At 30.8% G+C, this 20,877-nt stretch overlaps 2 protein-coding genes across 7 annotated transcripts in view; one reads left to right on the top strand and one right to left on the bottom strand.

The window, feature by feature from the left end:
* The window catches only part of Eps-15 (Epidermal growth factor receptor pathway substrate clone 15), a 69,376-nt gene extending 63,741 nt beyond the window's left edge, over positions 1 to 5,635 (bottom strand). For all 6 annotated transcript variants that reach the window (XM_072534929.1, XM_072534932.1, XM_072534931.1 and 3 more), the window contains exons 1-2: positions 5,576 to 5,635; positions 3,678 to 3,722 (exon numbers count right to left, since the gene is read on the bottom strand). In XM_072534929.1, the coding sequence (XP_072391030.1) occupies positions 3,678 to 3,722; positions 5,576 to 5,602 (72 nt within the window). In that variant the 5' untranslated portion in view covers positions 5,603 to 5,635. The remainder of the gene's footprint in view (positions 1 to 3,677; positions 3,723 to 5,575) is intronic.
* Positions 5,636 to 6,304: 669 nt separating this feature from the next.
* On the top strand, positions 6,305 to 19,388 carry NC2alpha (negative cofactor 2 alpha). Its single transcript, XM_072534928.1, has 5 exons — positions 6,305 to 6,461; positions 6,515 to 6,587; positions 9,627 to 9,885; positions 11,301 to 11,714; positions 17,069 to 19,388. The coding sequence occupies exons 1-4, from the start codon at positions 6,420 to 6,422 to the stop codon at positions 11,710 to 11,712; spliced, it is 786 nt and encodes a 261-aa protein (XP_072391029.1). The 5' UTR covers positions 6,305 to 6,419; the 3' UTR covers positions 11,713 to 11,714; positions 17,069 to 19,388.
* Positions 19,389 to 20,877: the final 1,489 nt, after the last annotated feature.

Genomic DNA, 20,877 nt, shown 5'->3' with positions numbered 1-20,877 from the left:
TTTTTATAGACGGTATGTTGGCTGGGCGGAAATACTTGGAACTTCTGCAAAATGAAATTGTCCCAGCCCTTCGTAATTTACTAATACCTTTCGATACCATATGGTTTCAACACGGTGGTTGTCCTGCACATAATTCTCGCATCGTCAGTGAATATCTCAGTGCGACTTTTCCTAATCGATTGATTAGTGGCCACGGAGATATTTTTTGGCCTGCAAGATCACCTGATCCTGCACCTTGTGATTTTTTTATGTGGGGATATATCAAGTGCAAACTATATGAGAGATATAACGATGACAACATCGTGCCTTGAACTCTGATCCATCAGACTTTTATAATTCTTTAGTGACAGTTTGGGTTATTGTTCTGCTGCTAATGAAGGCTTATTTGAACATATTGTAAATACAGAAACTTTTTATTGAAAAAACAATTCGTAAAAATGGTTTTAAAGGTCGAGGAAAACGTGCAAATTGTTGTCTGGCATGTGAATGGAATTTGTAAATGTTTCCAAATAGGCCGGAATGAAAATGGAAATACGTTACACATAATAATTATGACCGAGGTGATTTAGCTCGAAGCTAACGTCTAAAGGTGTGAGACTATCGATAGTGGTAATGTAATGTAATGTAAATTATAGGTTTCTATCGATTATTTCTCACCTCTACGAGTTTCATCTCTTTTTTTTCTATCTCTTACGTTAAAAAGCCGGGTGGTAAGACACTCATCACTGTATAATTAAAATAAATGGTGGGAATTATGTGTTATTTCACTGTCAAGAGAACATGTACACTTTTATCAGCACAAAAGGGAAAACAAACTCAACAAGAACTGATTACTTTTATCAGACAATTCCAGTCACGAAATCAATCCAATGGTTCACACCTTCAACCCTCTAAATAAATTATTGCTCAGGTCAAACAACAACGGAACTGTTAGTTAACGGTTTATATTATAAAAATATAATTTATAATCAACAAACTGTATCGCAACATAACTTCCCTGTGACTGGGAAAGATTAGAGAATTTAAAAATTCAGTTGCGGTCAAACCGCGAAACGAAACATCCACAACATTTTCTTGTCAATGAATATTTTTCCAATAAAAATTAAAAGTAAAATTCTGTAGCCACGAAATTTATCCAACAGAAAGAGGAATTTTTTTCCATGTGGCAATTTGTGAACTGTTCATAAATTGAAGATGAGAAGCATGCAGTTTTCATAAATGGAAGTTATTATTTAATTAGTGACCATAATAATATAGCAATAGTTTTTTCATACACACCGTTTTTAATGCTTGAGACGAGACAGAATTTAGAAGTTATTGATGTACATAATATTGTATATTTGTATAGAATGTATGAAAATATAAAACAGTGGCCTTAGCTTTATACCGACTGGTGTATATAGAGTTTCTAAATTTATTTGTTTTAAATTTCAGGTTATTATACCTGAAGAAATTTCAAAATAGAAGTTTGGATACAATATTTTTTTCCAAACATTGATAGAATTGAGTAAAGGATAATCCCAATTCATTCTTTTTATTTAATTAATGGCTTTGGATAACTTGATCCATTCAGCCACGATAATGTATTAGACTACTTGAATTTGTTAATGATGTATTTGTTAACAAAATAGCACTTCGCCTAGAGGTAAATTAAAAATATAATGTAAACATCAGTATCAAAAATCAGTAGATTGACAAAAAACTGTTATCGGGTGCCATAGTCTGAGAACTAGTACGCACTCTGGTGCGCATCGCTCCGCCTTTCTATCTCATATGAAATTTATGATTGGCCGATGGACTTGGAAATGCACATATCGATACGAAATTAAGTGTATAAAAAGGGTGCATTTTCCAAGCCATGGTTAGTCAAGCCTAGCGTTACTAGGGCCCCACGTAGGGTGTCCTACACCTGGGGGCCTTCTTCACGGGCCTCTGTTCCCTGCTTGTCCCGAGACTCTTTTGCTAGGATTGACTAACCAAAGCCCTCTGTAGAGCACCTAGGAAGCTGATATGCAGTTATTTCCTGTGTAGACCCTAACCTCCCTATGGTGACAAAACCATACTTTCATTTGTTACATTCAATGCCCAAACCAACTTAAAGTTAATACTTAGAAGCAACAAAGGATTACATAATATAAAGATACTTTTCACGCTAAAGTGACTTTCATAGTGACTTTATTACAACATAAAACAGGCAACGGCTAGGAGGTAAATATATAACATAAGGATAGACAGAGGGAACAAAGCTAGATTTATACATTCACATTACACATTCTATCCTAATTATTCTTTTATTCCTTTTTAAGTATTCCCAAAAAATTTAGTTAAGCCTAATATTATGATGAGATATATATAAAATAGAAGATTGACACTGAGGAAGAGGTATTTATTCTTTTATCAGATTTTCCAATAGATAATTAATAGCAGCAACATTATATAAGCACCCGAACACCCAATGATTCATATCATCAGTGTTACCATTGCAATTGCAAAGTTCTGTTTCATTTAAATTAAATCTATGCAGATAGGCATTCACAGTAGCATGATCAACAAGGCATCTAACAAACATTGAATGTACTCTTCTAGTGGACAATTCATTTTTTAAAACCACAATTTCTGAATGAAAATTTTCCATTAACTGTAACTGCTCCGAGAAATCCAATAAAAGCAAACATCAGAAACTATTTCATATTGCTTATCTCAACGAATGATATATGCATCAAATGAGTCCTTAAAAAAGGTATTAAAACAAATTGATTAGGGTATTTTCTTTATATTTCAACATAATCTCATTTAAGCTCAATACATTTTTCAAAATATATCTCGCAACTGGTCAACAGCAAAGCCATCCAAAAAGTAGGAATTCAGATTCACTCATTTGGCATAAATCTTCATCCGCTGATCCACTATTTGAAGTTTAAATAGAATTGAAGAAAATAAAACTTTTCAAATGTGTCTTTTTTTCTCAATTTCTTCACTCAGTCATTGTAATCCTGATGAATAATAAACTTTAGTTGTTGTTTTTCCTTTTTCCAAGTAATTAATATAAATCATTCAGGATGCATCCCAAAATACTTTACATACCAAAGTGTATCAATGTATCCATGTTTCATCTGCAGTTATATATATATCAACACAGAAACTCATCAGAACCCAGACTAAAAAATGACAAAATAGACTCAGAATTAAACAAACGATTCTGTTTATTCCCTACTGAGAGCAAATTTTGACACTTTAACTGGTCAATTACTCAAAACCATATTGATTTAATCATTCATTTTGGAGGTAACCAGTTCCACTGAAATGCGGGAGCATATGTACAGTGAACTATAACCAATTTTCTTTGATCTCTTTTTGTGTTCAGTGTTTTAAATAACAATTTCATCACCAGTTGAAACATCACTTTTTTCCATATGTTTAAATAGAATAGTATTTAAGAAAAATGGCAATAACATTGAGACCATGTAAATGAAATCTTGACAGCTGTCTGCTGAGAATTGATGTTAAAATAAATCATTTTCTATACATTTTATAGTAGACTTTTCATGGACTTATGGAATAACTATAGTTTTTATTTGCAAAAGAGTAAATAATCGTGTTAATATTGTTCCATTAAAACTATCAAAAATCGATAACTTGATAAAAGCAGTATTGAAAGACAATTCTAGAACACTTACCACATTATAATAAGCTTCATATATGGCACTGTGAGTTCCTGCTACCTGAAAAATTTAACAAGCTTAAATATCTTGTGAACATGTATTGGTTTAGCTACAAATTAAATTGACATTTATTTTTATAGTCTGGCATATTTAGAGGCATTAACATATCCTAAAATGAACTGATCAATACACAATATGATACAAACACAATGTTATGTAAAGCAATACTCACTGTATTTAGTCAAAATTCAAAGATATATTCAAAGATATTCAAAGAATGAAAAATTTAAAATAGCAAAATGCAATGTAATCATTAAGCAATAAGCTAAAATAACCACCATATATAGCACACTTCTGATATAGCTGCATACAAGCTCATATAATTTTTTATACATACAAACTAAATGGCAATGTGGGATATAAATATTTCTATTTTAATGACTAAGGATACTTTTTTTAATTACGCTTGTGTCTCAATGAAGAATCGGAATAAAAATGTTAGAAATCTTTTATAATTAAGCTATATAACAAACTTAAGTTTCAATTTTCATATAAAATTTAAATAGTTTCCATCTATTATTATATTAAGTATTAGTATTATCAAAGATAATACTAATACTGACAGTGAAATGTAACACCCAATGAGCCAGTTAAATATGATGAATATAATAAGTAACTAATAGTTTATAGTAATCTCATATTGGGTTATTGCGAATTTATCAAGGACCATTTTTATTAGAATAAATAATGAAGGATAGTAAAACCACATAAAAGTCTAACAAGGCCTCTAAGAGACTCGACATTCAACAACAGTTATTTGATTATTATCTCATAACCTTTTATTGATTTTCATTCTACTTATTTTTAATGTTTATACATTTATTAATTTTCTGGTTAATGTAAAGCAGCATACAAAAGATTGTATTCATCCAAATAAACAGGCATACAATGATAAAGCAATATATGTTGTGAGTATAAAAGCAACAAAAGGGAAAATTAATAATAAATGATTCATTGAAAACTAAATGTAATGGAAGTCATATTTCTACTTGAAACTTTTATATAAAAGTATTAATATAGTTTTCATCAAATGAAATAAACCAAATCATAGTAACATTTTTAAATTAAAAAGTCAAATGGTAGTTAAAATAAATCTGTATTGTTTATACAATAAAAAGGTATTGAGTTGAATACAGGTATCAAGTCTTAAAAGGTTCATTTCTGTATAATATGTACTATATTAGGTAGGCATATCTTAAAAATTAGTAGTTTAAAGAGTTAGTATTTCTTATTAAAAATGTATACTTGGTGATAAATAACTATTAAAAACTAGAACAATCATTCAGCGTAACACTGAATGTATATAACACATCTGTAATATAATTTAACAGTTGTGGCTCTAGATGAATTAATAATGGTAAAATAATCAATAATTATGTATCAATGCCTTGACTAAAAGATTAAAATTATTTAATAGTAAAACAGTATATTATAGGTTTTACAATTAAAATCATCTGTTTATCTCCAAGATTGGAATCATTGGTAATTAATCAAAAATACCTATGTAAGATGTTGATGTTGTTATTGATATTTTGAAGTAGTTAAGACATTATCCAAATGTCAAGGGTGTGACAAACATTTATCTTACAACTACAAGGAATTATTTATTAAACATTTAAGTTTGAGTAATTTTAAAATAATTAGAAATGCTTAGTGGTGGACAAATTTTGTTTGATTTTAGTAGTCTTCTACCGCCCACTGGAACATCCTGCTCAATATAACCATTCAATGTGTATTTAAGGATACAAAACTTAACAAGACTATAAACATAAACGTTCTACACTTAAAACTGCGAAACTTAACAGTATATTTTTAAAGAAAAACGAGTTATTTTTGGTAAATTATAAACCTACCTGTGTAGGAGACGGCAACGCAGCCATCTTTTCGAATAATACTGAAGATATTCTGATTGGTTAAAAAGTTATCCAATGACAGATAAAATCAATAACATGCGAAGGGTATGTTCCATACATAATAGTAGTTGATGTACATGATGACATTGACATAAAATATATAAATTCCTGAGAAATTGTGGACAGTTTCTTTTTATTTTATCATATTGTTAATAAGTAATTTTCAAACATATCTTGCGTGTTTCCCGATTTTTAGCATCTCAATGCCTTGCAGTAGGGATCAATTATTGTATATGTTGTGCCGTAAATTTATCTTATCTTTTACTACATGTACATACTCCTGATCAATCGGCCGATTCGATTCAAAAGTTGTTCATTTGTGATTTGATTATATTATAAGAGTTATACAAAATACATTATGTTAGTTTGAAAAAAATTTCATTAAAGTTCATCTATAATCCAAGTATAAACCTGAGTATATAAAATCATATAATATAAAATATTGAGGACAAATTTGATACTGTGTTATGTATCCTTGTAATATATTCGATTGGAATCTAAGTTATAAATACGTGTAAATACTTTTAATTTTTGGGTTTTTTGCATTACATTTTTTTCAAAATTCGTGCCATTAAACTTTCTGTGCTGTGTCTGTGGCTGTGATCTGTCAGGATTTTACATGTTCTGTGTCTGTTAGCTACTAAGGTTAAGGTTTTATTGGTTCTATGCCAAATTTTTATTGTCTATATAATGGAGTACCAACAATTAAAAATTAAAGTTTCTAAATTATAACCTAGTGTATGCTTGTTGACATTAAAGTTTAGTCCTTAAATTTAATATAAATATGCCATCAAAAAAGAAAAAGTATAATGCAAGATTTCCAGCTGTAAGTTTATTTATTCATTTAATTTATATTATTAAATATTACACATATTTTAGGGAAGAATAAAAAAAATTATGCAAACAGATGAAGAAGTTGGAAAAGTGGCACAAGCAGTACCAGTAATAATCTATATCCTTTTTTTACATATTTAAAAATTAACGTTGTTAGGGGTTTAATTGCAAGAACTAATTGGGCATGTTCTTTTTGTATGTTGTAAAGCAAAGTGACATAAATGGAAATAATGTTTTCCTAACATACTGTAAACAAAAGATGTTTTGAATTTTGGTAGATAGTAATTTTTAAATAAGATTTTAAAATTCAATATTAAATTATTACTTTTGAATTTAAAATACATATCTGACTTGTTGATTATAGTATACAAATAGAAAATGAGTTGACATGTATCCCAAAAATGATTTTAAGGAGTGATATAGCCATACTATATATGAAGTACCATTAAAGCTAATATCCAAGTCTTTATGTACATTGAAAATTGTAAATTTAGTGTATTGTATTTAACTTTAAATTTGAACTTCAGTAATACATCAAAAACTGAAATATGAGATATTTTATATTATTTACTGATATTTGTCTTTCATAAAAACATTCTTAAAAGTATATAAAAAATTCAAGTGAAATTCTAGAGTTATTTAAATTTTATTTAAAGAGGAAGCTTTGTCAAGAAAGTTTTTTTGTAGTGGTTTAAATGGGTTACTTTATTGTTAGTATTATAAGTCAAAACAACTAGTTGTGTTAGTTAAATCACGATTGTGTTATTTAGTTTATGATTACTGTGACTACCTGTTACTTACTGCACATAAAAGAACAGTGATCACAGTCACTGTTTAAAATCACTTATGTAGAAATCACAGTCACTGATCACAGCATGATTTAAAAATCACCACGTTCACCATCACTAGTATACTTAATGCTAGAAATAAGGAAAATAGCTCTTTACTCATTGGTTTCCAAATTATTAGTACATATCCTACATGGAACATTTTTTATTTATTGCATCATCCACTTGTGCCATAGGTATTTTGTCATATATCTCATTAATTTATATAACCAGAAGTAGAACCAAAGAATATAGATGCATATAGGACAGTTCAAATGGGCAGTTTGTTCACAGTTGTGACTGCATAAACTCAAACCGTGGCCATCAGCTTAAAACCATTGTGAAAGATGTAGTTAGGGGGAAGTGGGAAAGGAGTACGAACAGAGCAATTTATTTAACTTTTGCATCTACATGTAATCAAATTTCGATGCCATTGATTTGCAAACTGTCTTTTTTTTGTTTTTTTTTTACAACAAAATCTTTTTTTTTAATATATTAAATTGTTAAATTTTTAATTTTAAAACTTAAAAAGGTATGATATTTACAATATTCAAAGTATTTATTTTTTTTATTACATGTAATAAAATTTTATAACTTTGAATTAAAAATAGGTTTGTTCCAACATTACGAAAAACCGTCACATAATTTTTTATTATACTGTTTTTCTTCCCAAAAATTTACGAAACATTTTTAAAAAATTCAAAATTTTTCAACCAAAAATTTAATTTTCTCAGAACTTTTCATCAAACTTTTTAGACAATTTTGACTTCTGTCCTTTAATTTGCAAGATTGTCATTCCACCAGGGTACTTTCCCGTTGAAATTATCAACTCATCAAGTGCTTCAGTTTGTTAATGATCAAATTTGCTCGAACCCAATCTAGTTGAGTATCAGGATGATGTCTGTGTGCTATACCACTATTCTGAATACTTTTGTCAGGGTGCTTTATGACCTAGTCTGCTCGTTAGAGCCCCTTGGTTTCTTAGCAACTCTGCTAAGAGGAGGGTGATGGTATTCTCCCGAAGTCTCTTTTTATCGTTGGGTGTTGCTGATTTGGATTTCTTGGGATTTGCTATGGTCTATGTCCCAGCAGCCATTTTGCCTTTTTCTTATCTTCCTTTGTTGAGCTCTAGTGAGGCGTTATTTGAGACTCACTTATTTATTTTTTTAATTTAAAAATCCGAAATTATACTTCACAATTTCGAATTTTCAAATTATAAAAAATAATTCTTTGGTGTATTTGCTAAAAAGCAATTCTAGCGTACTAACAAGATCAGGAATTGTTTTTTGACCCTTACAATTTTTTGAGCTTTCTCTCCCGATGATTGACTTTTAATTAATTTTATTTATAGTTTATAAGAAGAGAGTTTTAATTGTATTATTTGTAGATTTGTACAAATGTCAGTTAAAAATTTGAATCATATTTTTTCTAAAAAGATTCATTTATTAAAAGTTAAAATAATATAATTTGCTTTAAATTAAAACATTTTATAAAACGCAAAAATTTAATGCTATTCTACGACCACGCGGCATCTACATATAAAAATATCTAAAGTTGCATTTGTTGCCCCACTCTTTCTTATTTTAGAAGCAGTGATAGCGCTGACTGAATGTCAACGACATTCCAGAAGTACTTGTTTGACTCATATTGACTGTAATAAAAAAAACCGAATTTGAGGCTGGACAGATAATTTTGAAACCAAACAAGTTGACAACTCACCTTTAGATCACTTTGAATATTCCCTTATGTGCAACAAACAAATATTTTTAGTTCTTATTTATGTAATATAAACCACCTCACAGTTACAAAAAGCTATTACATGTGCTTACAATTGCAGTCCAGATGTAACTGACAAACTGACCGAGGGTTGATGTCGCGATGGCCATCAATCGTCACTGATGCCGTTATGCGCCAAGAGTGCGTACGCGCACCCTTAATATTTATATCAAAATTGGAAAATTCTAGGCCAAATTTTTAGGGGTATGTAAAATAAAAATGAAAAGGGTGCATAAACGCACTTTTGGCTGTTAATAGGTTAATGTATACCTGTGAGAATGTGGATGGAACATAATTCCAGCAGTAGGGAAGGTTTGCCTAAAATTACATAGATCAGCTATTTCCATACATAATTATGTTAGAAACTAGAGGATATATTATGCTTACTCCATGACAGGTGCTAGTGATCCTTTGAATTATATATAGTGATCTAAGAATTCTAGTGATCATAGTAGAATGATATAAATGAAAGCCATAGAAAAAATAGACATAGAGCCACAGTAATATAAATTATGAGAATTAATATGTTCACTATTTTTCTTAATAATATATACCTAGAACATTAGAGCTGTTTGTCGAGTCTCTTTTAACAAAATCAATGCAGATAACACAAGCAAGAAATGCAAAAACATTGACTCCGTCCCATATGAAACAGTGTATTTTGTCAGAAAGTCGTTTTGATTTTCTAAAAGACCTAGTTAAGAATATCCCTGATGCAAGCATACAAGAAGATAATGAAAATAATGCGCTGTTCGAGGAAGGTTCTCTTCGAGGAGAAGAGGTTATGGATGAACCAAGTCCAAGTTTGCCCAGGTAAGGAATAACTGAGTGTTATATTTTCTCTTATATTTTTGTCAAAAATGGGACATTAAAATAGTTGATTGATTTTGAAAAAATCAATTTGAACCAACATTTGAAAAAAATATTTTATAAATAAACACTGAAAGCCCAATGTACAAGCTTTTTGTCAAAACACTTTTCACTTGGAAAGGGTTCAACAAATTATGTCAATTTTAAAAATAACAAAAAATTAATTTAGAGATTTTTGCGCACCAGCTCGGGATAATCCAGTTTTTTAATGTTAAGAAACAACACTCTCTTTCAACGGCATTTATAGGAAGCGGACACTTCTTTTCTTTTCACTTTTCTTTTACTTGTCAGATGTAGTTGGTTAGTGATATTAGTTTTCATTCACCCATTTCTTCGATTTTTTTCTATGTTCTGATATTATTTTCATTTCTTCAAGTGTTTACTCCTTAATTTTGCCCGCCTCTACAATTTGCTGCTTTTTGTCTTGTGATATTATTTATTTTGCATATTTTATTTTTTACTGGGTTGCAGTATCATCAATTATCCATATTAGTTCAATTGTTTCTTTATTATTTTGTTTATTAATAATTCCTGGTTGGTTATCCTTCTAATTGGTCTACAGTCAATGATATAAGTCTTATGTCATGTTCTCAATGGTTTATTTTGTTACACTTGATTCACATCTGTCGTAGGTCCTATATACCCATAGGCCGTACCCTCTTAGCCATTGAGATGTGCCATATTGGGATGAGAACTTTCCCACTCAGTTCTGTGTTGACTGGAAGCGAACTCAAGCTCACTGTCTCAGACTGAAGTATAGTTCCTGTTGTTCGTATTTTAATTTTTCTTATAATAAGTTATTAATAAATAGTGTTGTTTTCTCGGGAATTCTAGAGGGATTCTCCTTGGTTCTGTACAATATTAATTCGAAACTGCCCTTAATTGCTACTTTACTTGTGGTATTTTTCAGTGTCATATACACTAACCTTATAACTTTTACTGGTATACCGAGTTCTCCCATTGTCTGAAATTATTTTGCATATTTAACATAATATATATGCTTGTTGAAAATAGATAAATAACATTATGTAGGCCCAAAACATGATTATCAGTGGATCTTGGTTTGAAGTACATCCCAGAATGAGATACCCCTGTACTGCAGAGTTTCCTATCACCTTTTTTGAGTATTGGACAATATAATAGCCCCTCTACGTCTGCCTGGCATTTGTTCCCCTCGCCACATATTCTGAATCAAGTTTATGACCGCCTTATAAAAACTGATAATATACTAATTTTAATATATATGATATATGATTTTAATATATATATATATATATATATATATATATATGATATATTAAAATCGTATTAGCATTATCGATTACTGATTTATTAACATTTCATTATATTTTTTACAGTAGTGCTAGTAGTAGGGCTAGATCGTCGAGGGGAAGTACAAACGAACGAAATATTCCCCAAACTGAAGTCTATGTCCCATCCCCTTCTAATACAGCCTTGAATGAACAAAGTACCTCCACTAGCAGAACGCCCGTGATTCAATACGGCCCAAAAGTAGTAAATGCTGAGAATAGCAAGATAAATTTTTCTGTGACTAATTTATTAAAACCAGACGAACCAAAATTGCATGTAACAATAGCTTCTGAAGAGTTGGCGGAAGTTCCACAACTTCTACCAACGAGCAGATCTTCTAGCAATTTACCACCTAGAGTAAATCCTAATGATATTGTACCTCCTTTAGTACCCATTTCCCGCTACAGTCAAAACTCCAGCGATAATAATTTATACATTGATGAAGAATATGATAACTGAAGGTAAATTTTCAATATTTTTATAATAGTAATTACTATACATGATAGGTATCACTCCAATGTTATTCAATGAGGGTCGGATATATTGTCTTTGTTGATCATAAAAGGTAGATGTTGAAATTATATCAAAATCCGGAACAATGTACGCACACTTATTCACTGTATTTTCGCTAATTCAATTTTTCGAACCTGTTCGTGGCAAATATGTATGCTTATTTATGCAAACATTACAAAAATATAATAATTAAAAAAAATTATATTGTCTTTATAGTTTCTTGTCTTTACTAAATACAAAGTGCATAAAAGAAATCAACTAATTAGATAACTTGGCATATAAATAGTTTTCTCAGCATTGGGTTTCATTTTATTCATAATTTCCATTTTAGTCCAATACAAATGAGTATTGTAGCGAGATTAAATAAAACGAGCGGTTCGAATTTATATAAATATATTTATTTATAAGTTTACAGTTCGGTACTCTCTTATCAACTAACTCACTCATAACATCGTTACATATATATATATACCAAAAAGTATTATTCTCGAATCTTCTGGAGTTGTCCCACCTCTAATTCGTTGTTTGACAAATGGATTTCTACAGCGCTCGAAACATCGCGAAGGTTTTCGAGGCCATTTCGAGATGCAACCGTTACATAGGCCATACCGAAAGCATGTTCGTAACAGTATTATACACCAACAGTTCTAAGAATCTAAACATTTTCTAGAATATTTATATATACTAAATGACGTTTACTCACAAAAAAATTAATTTATATTTTTTTAAATATAAAATTAATTTATAACTTTGATTTATATTTATACTGCTGAAATAATATGACGGAAAAAATTAACTAACGTAATCAAAATCTATAAATAGTCCAGGCGGAATCTGTCGAAAAGCAGACCATTATGGACATTTTCCGTAGGAGTCTATTTCTTTGCTGGAATCAATTCAGGATGTACCTTGCATCAATAATCACGATATGCGTCAGTCGCAAATCTGCTTAATTTTTTGCTTAATATTTGACTAGCTAGAGGTTGAAGATTTAATGTTTATTGTTTAAAAAAATGATATAATAATTAAATAAAACATAAATAAATAATTGGGAAAAAAGAGCAATTGTAAAACATAATTGCTCGAAAATGTTCTCGGCTTAGGTCCATTTTTCGACCGACTTGCTAATTTCAAAAATTCACTGTATTTACACGACTTGTATCGCAATGAAACTCTCGATTTATGTCAATAAAATATTGAGGTTACATTTATGTCGTAAGGTTTTATTTGTGGAGCCCTCTAAGCAGATATATGCAAAAACTAAAAAGACAAACCTTGTATTTTGGAATTTGATTATATAAGTTCAATTTTACTATAGAATTCCTGTTTTACACTCCCTGCCCATTTATTAAACTTAATTTTCTAGTCTTACCTCTTAGTCTCAGCCTACAAATCCGTTCAGATATTGACTCGAAATCCACTATCGTACTATGTAACCGGTCACTAACTATAAAACCCATTCACAACATTCGGTCTTCCCCACCACTACTCAAAAAGCTATAGTTGCCTCTCATTGTTATACTAGTTCCCTTTTGTTTCGTTTTTTGCATTACCAGGATATCCACTGTGCATTGTTTCATCACTGACACTATATATTTTAGGGTTTTTGCTTCATAAGTACCTCTCATGTTCCAGGAACCTATCCGGATTGTACTTGAGTGACATTTATTTTTCCTTATTTTCCTTGTTTCCTCTATTGATAATATCTCCATGCCCTCGTTTATTGCCATAGTTCCATTATCCTTTGATTCATCCCTGCTGATCGGCTCTAGTTTAGGCTCTAGCTAGACCCACCAGGGAAGACCCTGGTGGGCCTAGCTCCCCTTTTGTTTGGTTCCATCTCCATATATTGTAACCTTCCGAAACCCCCTTTTTACTGTTTTACCTTTTCTTCAGGCCTCTTGCCTTTTTTTATTCTCTTGGATTCTTTTCTCAGTTATTGTCAAGTCATCGTTTATGTAAATTTTTCCTTCTTTAAAGTCTTTTAATTTTCTTTTATTTCTCATTAGCTTCTCCTTTTCTTCTCGGTTTTATAGCTGTAGCAGACATGTTCTCTCTCCTATCTTTAGAACTCATTTAATCCCTACCTGTATTTGTAAAGTTTCTTCTATCATTTTTCCCAGGGCCGATTTCAGCACCTCCGGCTCATCAGCGTCTATAACCTGTTACAATCACGTTATCGTTTTTCTTCTCTTTCTCTAGGTACTCAAATCTAGTACTTAATTCTCGAACTTCCTTCTTTGTCAGTTTACTTTCCTTTCTAATAGGTTCATTTTCTTTCTTCAGCTTGGTAATACTATCTTGGCAACTGTCAAATTTGTCTCTAATATGTATGTCTCTAGTATGCAATAATTCTCAACATACCTAAAACACAACAATCCGTCACAACCGAAAGAAGGTTCTGAAAAGAACCATAAGAACTTCATGGTAGTCTTAATCTACTCAACGCAATTGTAGAAGACTACAATGTGGCCCGATTCTAATGCAACGAGATTCTAGAACGTATGATGTTCTACTAAAATGCTTTTGTTTTGTCACACCAAAAATATTCTGGTCAGATTTATTTTGATATTATGAATGAATATGAAAAATGCAAAATAAAACGTTTTAAGACGCAAAAACAGACTTCGGCCTAATAGTCGTCATCGTGTCTCCACGGGTGGTAACAACTAAAAACTGATTGTTTTTTATCTTAATATATTCGTTATTTCCATTCGAAGGTGCTGTGTAGTGCCCTTTCGTAGTCGCCTTTGTTTTTTCTATCTTAATATACTTATTTATTATATTCTTCCCTTTCATTTGCTATGTCGCATGTTAGGATTCGATCATTTGTTTATTTTGTACTCAGTCAGAGGCCTTCTTCAGATCAATAAAGCAGACTTACCTAACAGTGTGTATTATCATCCGTACTGTCATGTGATATCTCGTATGTCACTATACGGTTATTAATAACGAAGATAAGGTGTATTGCCCTTTTGTTAGTCGCCTTGTTCGTTTTTCTGTCTTATTATAATCGTTATCACATAACCTTTCATTAAACGCATCGCACGCTCTAATCGAAGCAGTAACGGGGATATGATGTAATGCCAGCGCTGGGATTTTAATTACGGACAGACAGAATAAGCAAATTATATATATTGATTGTGTATACATTCAACATACTTCTTAAGAACAGTAATTCTTTAATAATAAAGTATTTTTACTTATACTTTATAATAGACTTTTGTTGACAATGACAATAGGTTAGAAGTAAAACGGTACACTACAAATAAGCTATAGTCTCGTGTTTGCCACTCATGATGATATTTGATTAATATATGCATAAAACACTTATTTCTATTTTAGGGTCAAAACATTTAAAATCCTATCTCCAAATAATGATCATCAATTTTTTCATAATTTCAAATATTTAATATTTTTTAAATTTTATGTAGAAATACTAACAATTTTATTGGAAAACTTTGTCCGTTTGTCAGCCATTTTTTTAGTAGGTACAGTTTTTTGTAAACAAACATGCTAGGTTAGGAATAAAGTGCATGTGAACCATCGAGTTAGAATCTATGGAGAAGCTATGAGCATATTAACGTATGTATTAAAAACGGCGTAGGTAGGCGTGGCTAACGATGATACCAATATGGCGGTGGGATCATGGCCGGACTCAATAATATTAAAACTACTATAAAAATATGGCTAGTTATTCAGAAGATTTACATTACTTTGTTTACATATTTGTATACTAACCTGTAGAACGTTATTCCTGAAGATTTTTTATTAACATTTCTTCTGCTACTGCAACTACGTTGAGAACAAGAAACCATTATTATGCACTATCACAATATATTATTACAGTTTCTATAAAAGTATTATAAAACTAAAAATATTCGAACAAACAACAAACGTAAACAAATATATACGATCTGTCAAAAGTGTCAAAACAATCTTAACGATATGGCCGAAGTGAGGTCGTTTTTAGTCACGTGATGCCCTCTCCATAGATTCTAACTCGATGATGTGAACACATAATTAAGATAAAAAATACCAAGAAAAGTCTAGTTATTAAAAAAAAATACGAAAATAAAGAAAACAGTGCCTCAATTAGCCAATCATTTTTTTAATCGATTATTATTATGATACCTGTATGAAAAGAAACAATGAAGCGATGTCATCATGTAGTATGTAAGAGTGATACACGCTCTAAATCATTTAAAGACAATACATATTATTTTACAAATTTTCCAAAGCCCAAACACAAGGAATAACAAAAATTTAAATTTGGTGTTCAACAAAAACATTGTTCTTAAGATAAGTAGTGTCCTGAAATAATAATTTCCTATTACGATCAGTTTTAGTGACCGGAGGCTTTTATGAATTTGTGTGACGTAATATGTACAAAATTGAGTATAAATTGATAAAAATATATAAATACAGTGTGTTTAAAATGTCGCTCCGCAGTGAAATATACAATAAAACTCAATAAAAAAAAAATAAGTTATTTTATCCAATATTCATTCTGTAAGACACAAAAATGTATATTTCACGTTAAATATTTAAAGTAATTTCCCTGTTGTTGAATACGCACCAATTGGTCTAATCATGTTTTCAAACACACGCTTTAACATTTCTTCCCAATTGCTATAAAATTTATGTATATGTCTTTATCTTTAAGATTTTTTATTAAGTATGGACATTAGCACGTCTCAACAGAAGCAACGAAAGTGGGTATTGTAAGTACTCCACAGACTGAAATTTTGCGAGTTCATGTGTCCGGATAAAAAGAACCACGCCTCATCATTGAAGAACGTTTCGTTGAGAACATCGATTACATTTTGTTGAATGAAATTATTGAACCATTCTTTTGCTATGATTAATAGTTTTTAATTAATGCATGACTCACTTTATATGGAAAAACCGTTGAGACACTAACATCAGTTTTCTGTGTGAGTTTTCTCATTGACTTGTTAGATCTTATGGACATTTTATTGGAAATATCGAGTAATGTATCCTGTATAACAGAACGACTATTTATTGGAAAAAATACTTATTTCAATGATTACCTAGCTATTTAACAGTGACAAAACGAAAAAAAAAACAAAATAATCAACTGGAAACGTTCACGTGAATATGTAATGAAACAGCAGTGAATACTGATGCTTGCTGAAACGAAACAGTAACGTTTGGTGAGTCTACATAAAGGGGAGTACCCAGACAGAATATCAATACTTTGCGCGACGACTTTTTGAATGCACTGTATTATGTCCCAAATATTCTTGAAACACTCTCTAAACATATTTTTTATTGGTAGGTTTTTAGGCTTTGGTTCCTGAACGGTGGTGTCCAATTTTTGTATGGATAATTGTAAAAATATGAAGAAAAACTCTAGTAGTGAAATATCTCTGCGTGAGATATAATATTATGTACTATACGTGTTTAATAATAATTCAGGCGTTGGGCTCAAAATGAAAAAAAAATTCTTTTGTATTTTTATAAGAAAAACTCATTGTTATTTGTCAGTATTATGTATGAAATCTCCTTTTCATTTTGATACGCAGTTATATAACGGTTACATTTATCATATACATATATTGTTTTTATATACAGTTTAATTGTCATTTTAAATCCAACTGTGTTGGTTGCATCTGGTACTGCTGATAGCAAAGTTGGCTATAATTTGAAATAAATTAATATGCAACACAGGGTGCAACGAAAATTGATGTTCCAAACTTTAAGAAGCAATTATAAAACCGGATTAAGGCGTAGATAATTTTAAAAGGTCAAAGTAACCAAGTTCAGGATGACAATAAGTTAATTAATCACCATCATTAGATGGCGCTAAAGCCATTCGTGAGCTTTGGCCTGCTTCAAAAACATTCCTCCCTGTCAATGCTTTTCTCTCCATCTCGCTCCAATATCTGTCAAACCTTTCTTGACCTCGTTCAGATATTTGAGCTTAGGTCCCCCCTTCTTCCGATCGGCTTATTTTTCATGGTTAGTTTAGCAGTCACTTCTGTCCATCTGCATCTCGGTGACAATTGTCGATATTCATGATTTTAACAATATCTGTATCGACGAAAAGTTTATAGAGTTCAAAATTGTACCGCCTTTTCACAATACTTTTCTTTTATAGATTCACAGCAGCTCCTCATTTCGCAGCGTTATTGCCAATATTTCAGAATGCAAGTGAGCACTAGGAATAGTATTGTTTTGTAAAGTTTGCATTTTGTTGCCTTGATATATATATTTTGGCTCTTAGTTAAGAGAGACAAGTCTAAAGTAGCAGCGGTTAGCCACGCATATTCGCTTTCCCATTTCTTTGGATGTAATTTTTTGTAGTCCACCAATGAGCTTATGTAGCAATATCTATAAGTTATTGGGTTGAATTATTAATATTACCGGTATATATTCAGTTTTCTGTCTACTAACCATAAGGTCAATGTTTTCTGCAGCATGTTTGATACGCGTGAAAACTTCCAACTGCTTTATCGCGGTTTTTTCGATTATAACGATATCGTCAACTATTAATTTTATCCCTGTGTGTCTCATAACATAAATCCGTTCATGATAGCACATTTGCTCGACGGAGTCTCTGTTAGTTTTAAATTGTTCTGAGGGACCCCTTTGTGCTTGCACTTCACATAAGTTTAATCATTTTTAATTTATTTAATTCTATCAATTGTTTTGGTGTTCCAAAATTGATCATAGCCAAGTATAATTGGGATCTTTTAATTGTATCAGAAGCTACCTTCAAGTCCACAATCATGTAGTTGCAGTCTATGTCAAACCTTCGTTTTTTTAGTGTTTGTGTGATGGGTACGGTGATCAGTGGTAGCTCCGTTTTTAAAATCTTTTGCCAGAATCCGATAATATGGATAGTGTAGTGTGCCAGTCGTTTCTGAAATATCAGAGACAAAATTTTGTACCCGATCTAAAATTAAGACATCAACCATCTAGGCCTTGGATTTACTAAAGAAATGGGAGTTTGAAAGAGGTAGTATGCTAGCAATATCACCCTATTTTTCACAAATTTTCAACTTCTAAGTACTGTGTAAAAGAACAGTATGAAGTAGAATTAATCTATTTATATTTCTTCTTAATTTCTAATTACTTACTTCCTGATTATGGTCCTCTAAAATATTTGTAATTGTTTTGTTCTTCGTATTTTCACTGCTTTTCTCCTATCGACCGTTTTCAAATTTCCTCCAATATTTTGTTATTGCTAATCCGCTCAAATGTTTCTAGACCGCTGAATGATATTTAGATCTTTCTTCTTCTCGTATTATTTATCAATGTTGAACTGGGCACTGAGCATATTTTCCAATAGATAAATATCTCATTTGATCGTTTACAAACCTTAAATTATGTTGCATTGATTATTGATTATATGTTAAAACTACCATTAAGCTATCTAGAGAAGACAATAATTTTGAATTATAAATAACAATTAACGATATCAATTTAACAATTAAAATATCTAATATCTAACTATTTTTTCATTTTGAGTCAACTAATTATTGCCTGAAGATTTGTAATATAAGCAATAATTTTCATTATGAATACCATACAGTTTATTTAAAACATTGTAAATTAGTTATTACACACATCTGACAAATAAATACCTGGATAAATTATTTGTTTAATTATGTTCACCTCCTAGTTTATAATTTCGAAAAAAAATTCTTTACCTAGACAAGGGGATTGCTAGTATTCAAATAATATATTGACCATAAACATAGTTGATCATTTTTAAATTAAATGCAAATAAACACACCGAATAAATGCTTTTTTTTCCACAAAAAGAATTATTCTAAAATAATTATATTTTTATGGTAATAATTTTGAAATGTATGGATTGTCAAGCATTCAGTGCATTTGTGAACCGTAAAGAATTCTTAATAAATCTCTAGCATATTAAAATTTTCTATTGCAGAGCATTACTAAAAAGGAATCATCTCTTATTATTAAGAATTAACTACAACGAAGCCGAGCGGAGTAGCATTGGAAGGCCAGAAGTTCTACATCAGCACAGGACCGTTTTATGCATTACCATCACTCGATACGACTCGGTAATGCATGAAAAAGGGGTTTTAAAGAGATATGAACTTCTTCTTCACGTGCCATATCAGAATTGCCGACGGTGGCGATCACCATTACGAAGGCTTCTCGATCTTCTGCAACATGGAATAATTGTCCTGCATTTGTTGCATTGTTTTGCCTTTAAGAATTAATTGTAGTATTCTGTATCGATTTCCCCTAAATATATGTCTCAGATAAAACATTTTCCAGTGTTTAACAGTCTTTAGTAATTATCTAATTGTGTTGACCATCCTTAGTACTTCCTCGTTAGTTTTTCTTGCTATCCTAGGTATCTTCAACGCCCGTCTATGAATACACATTTATAATACTTCAATTCGGTCCATGCCTGATACTTTGAAAGTTTACACTTCTGCTCCATACCGGAGCATTTCATTAAACCAAACGTAGTACTTAGTCCTCCTTTGTCTTAGCTCTAAATTGAGAAGGTTAATTTTTGGAAGATTAATTTTCAGAAAATTTTTAAGTCATTGCTATTCTGCGTTTTATTTCTATATCTGGATGTAGTTTTCCATTATGACGGCTCCAAAATATGTAAGTTGGTGAACTTTTTCAACTTCTTTATTGGCAATAATAACTTTGTTCACGGCAACTCGAAACAGATTATCTTTTTTCTCTTTTTCAACTTGGAATCCATTTAATTGAAACCCTGTATCTTGATGTGGTTTACGGCTTAAGACTAAAAAATTGGTTTTGTTTGAGTTTATTAAAATGTTCATTTTCTCTTTTGCTTCGTAAATAAAATCAAGATAATTTGTAGACCATCAATGTTTTCTGGCAAAATTATGATAATCATTTATGGCAATATTGTGATAAAAAAGTTGAAAATTGTAACGTACCAACTGAAAGGGAAGTAGACAGAATTTGGCACTAAATGAAAAGGAAAAAAGGGCGCTTCTGTTTTTGAGCGACAAAGAAAACTCACATTTTACCTATGAGAAGATTGGTTTAAAATAGATACAAAAAAAATGACAAATATACTAAACCTTTTACTAAATAGTAAAAAAAAACGCGAAACACTCA

The sequence above is a fragment of the Diabrotica undecimpunctata genome, chromosome 6 (assembly GCF_040954645.1).
Source record: "Diabrotica undecimpunctata isolate CICGRU chromosome 6, icDiaUnde3, whole genome shotgun sequence".
NCBI lineage: Eukaryota > Metazoa > Arthropoda > Insecta > Coleoptera > Chrysomelidae > Diabrotica > Diabrotica undecimpunctata.
Note: the sequence above shows the minus strand (reverse complement) of the source record. Positions and strands in the feature narration are given on the sequence as shown.

What these genes read in the sequence shown, in the direction of transcription:
- NC2alpha (XM_072534928.1), top strand. Translation starts at nt 6,420, where the DNA reads ATGCCATCAAAAAAGAAAAAGTATAATGCAAGATTTCCAGCT. An exon ending in AGCAGTACCAGTAATAATCT is followed by an intron (nt 6,588 to 9,626) that starts ATATCCTTTTTT and finishes AATAATATATAC; the next exon opens with CTAGAACATTAGAGCTGTTT. An exon ending in CCAAGTCCAAGTTTGCCCAG is followed by an intron (nt 9,886 to 11,300) that starts GTAAGGAATAAC and finishes TATTTTTTACAG; the next exon opens with TAGTGCTAGTAGTAGGGCTA.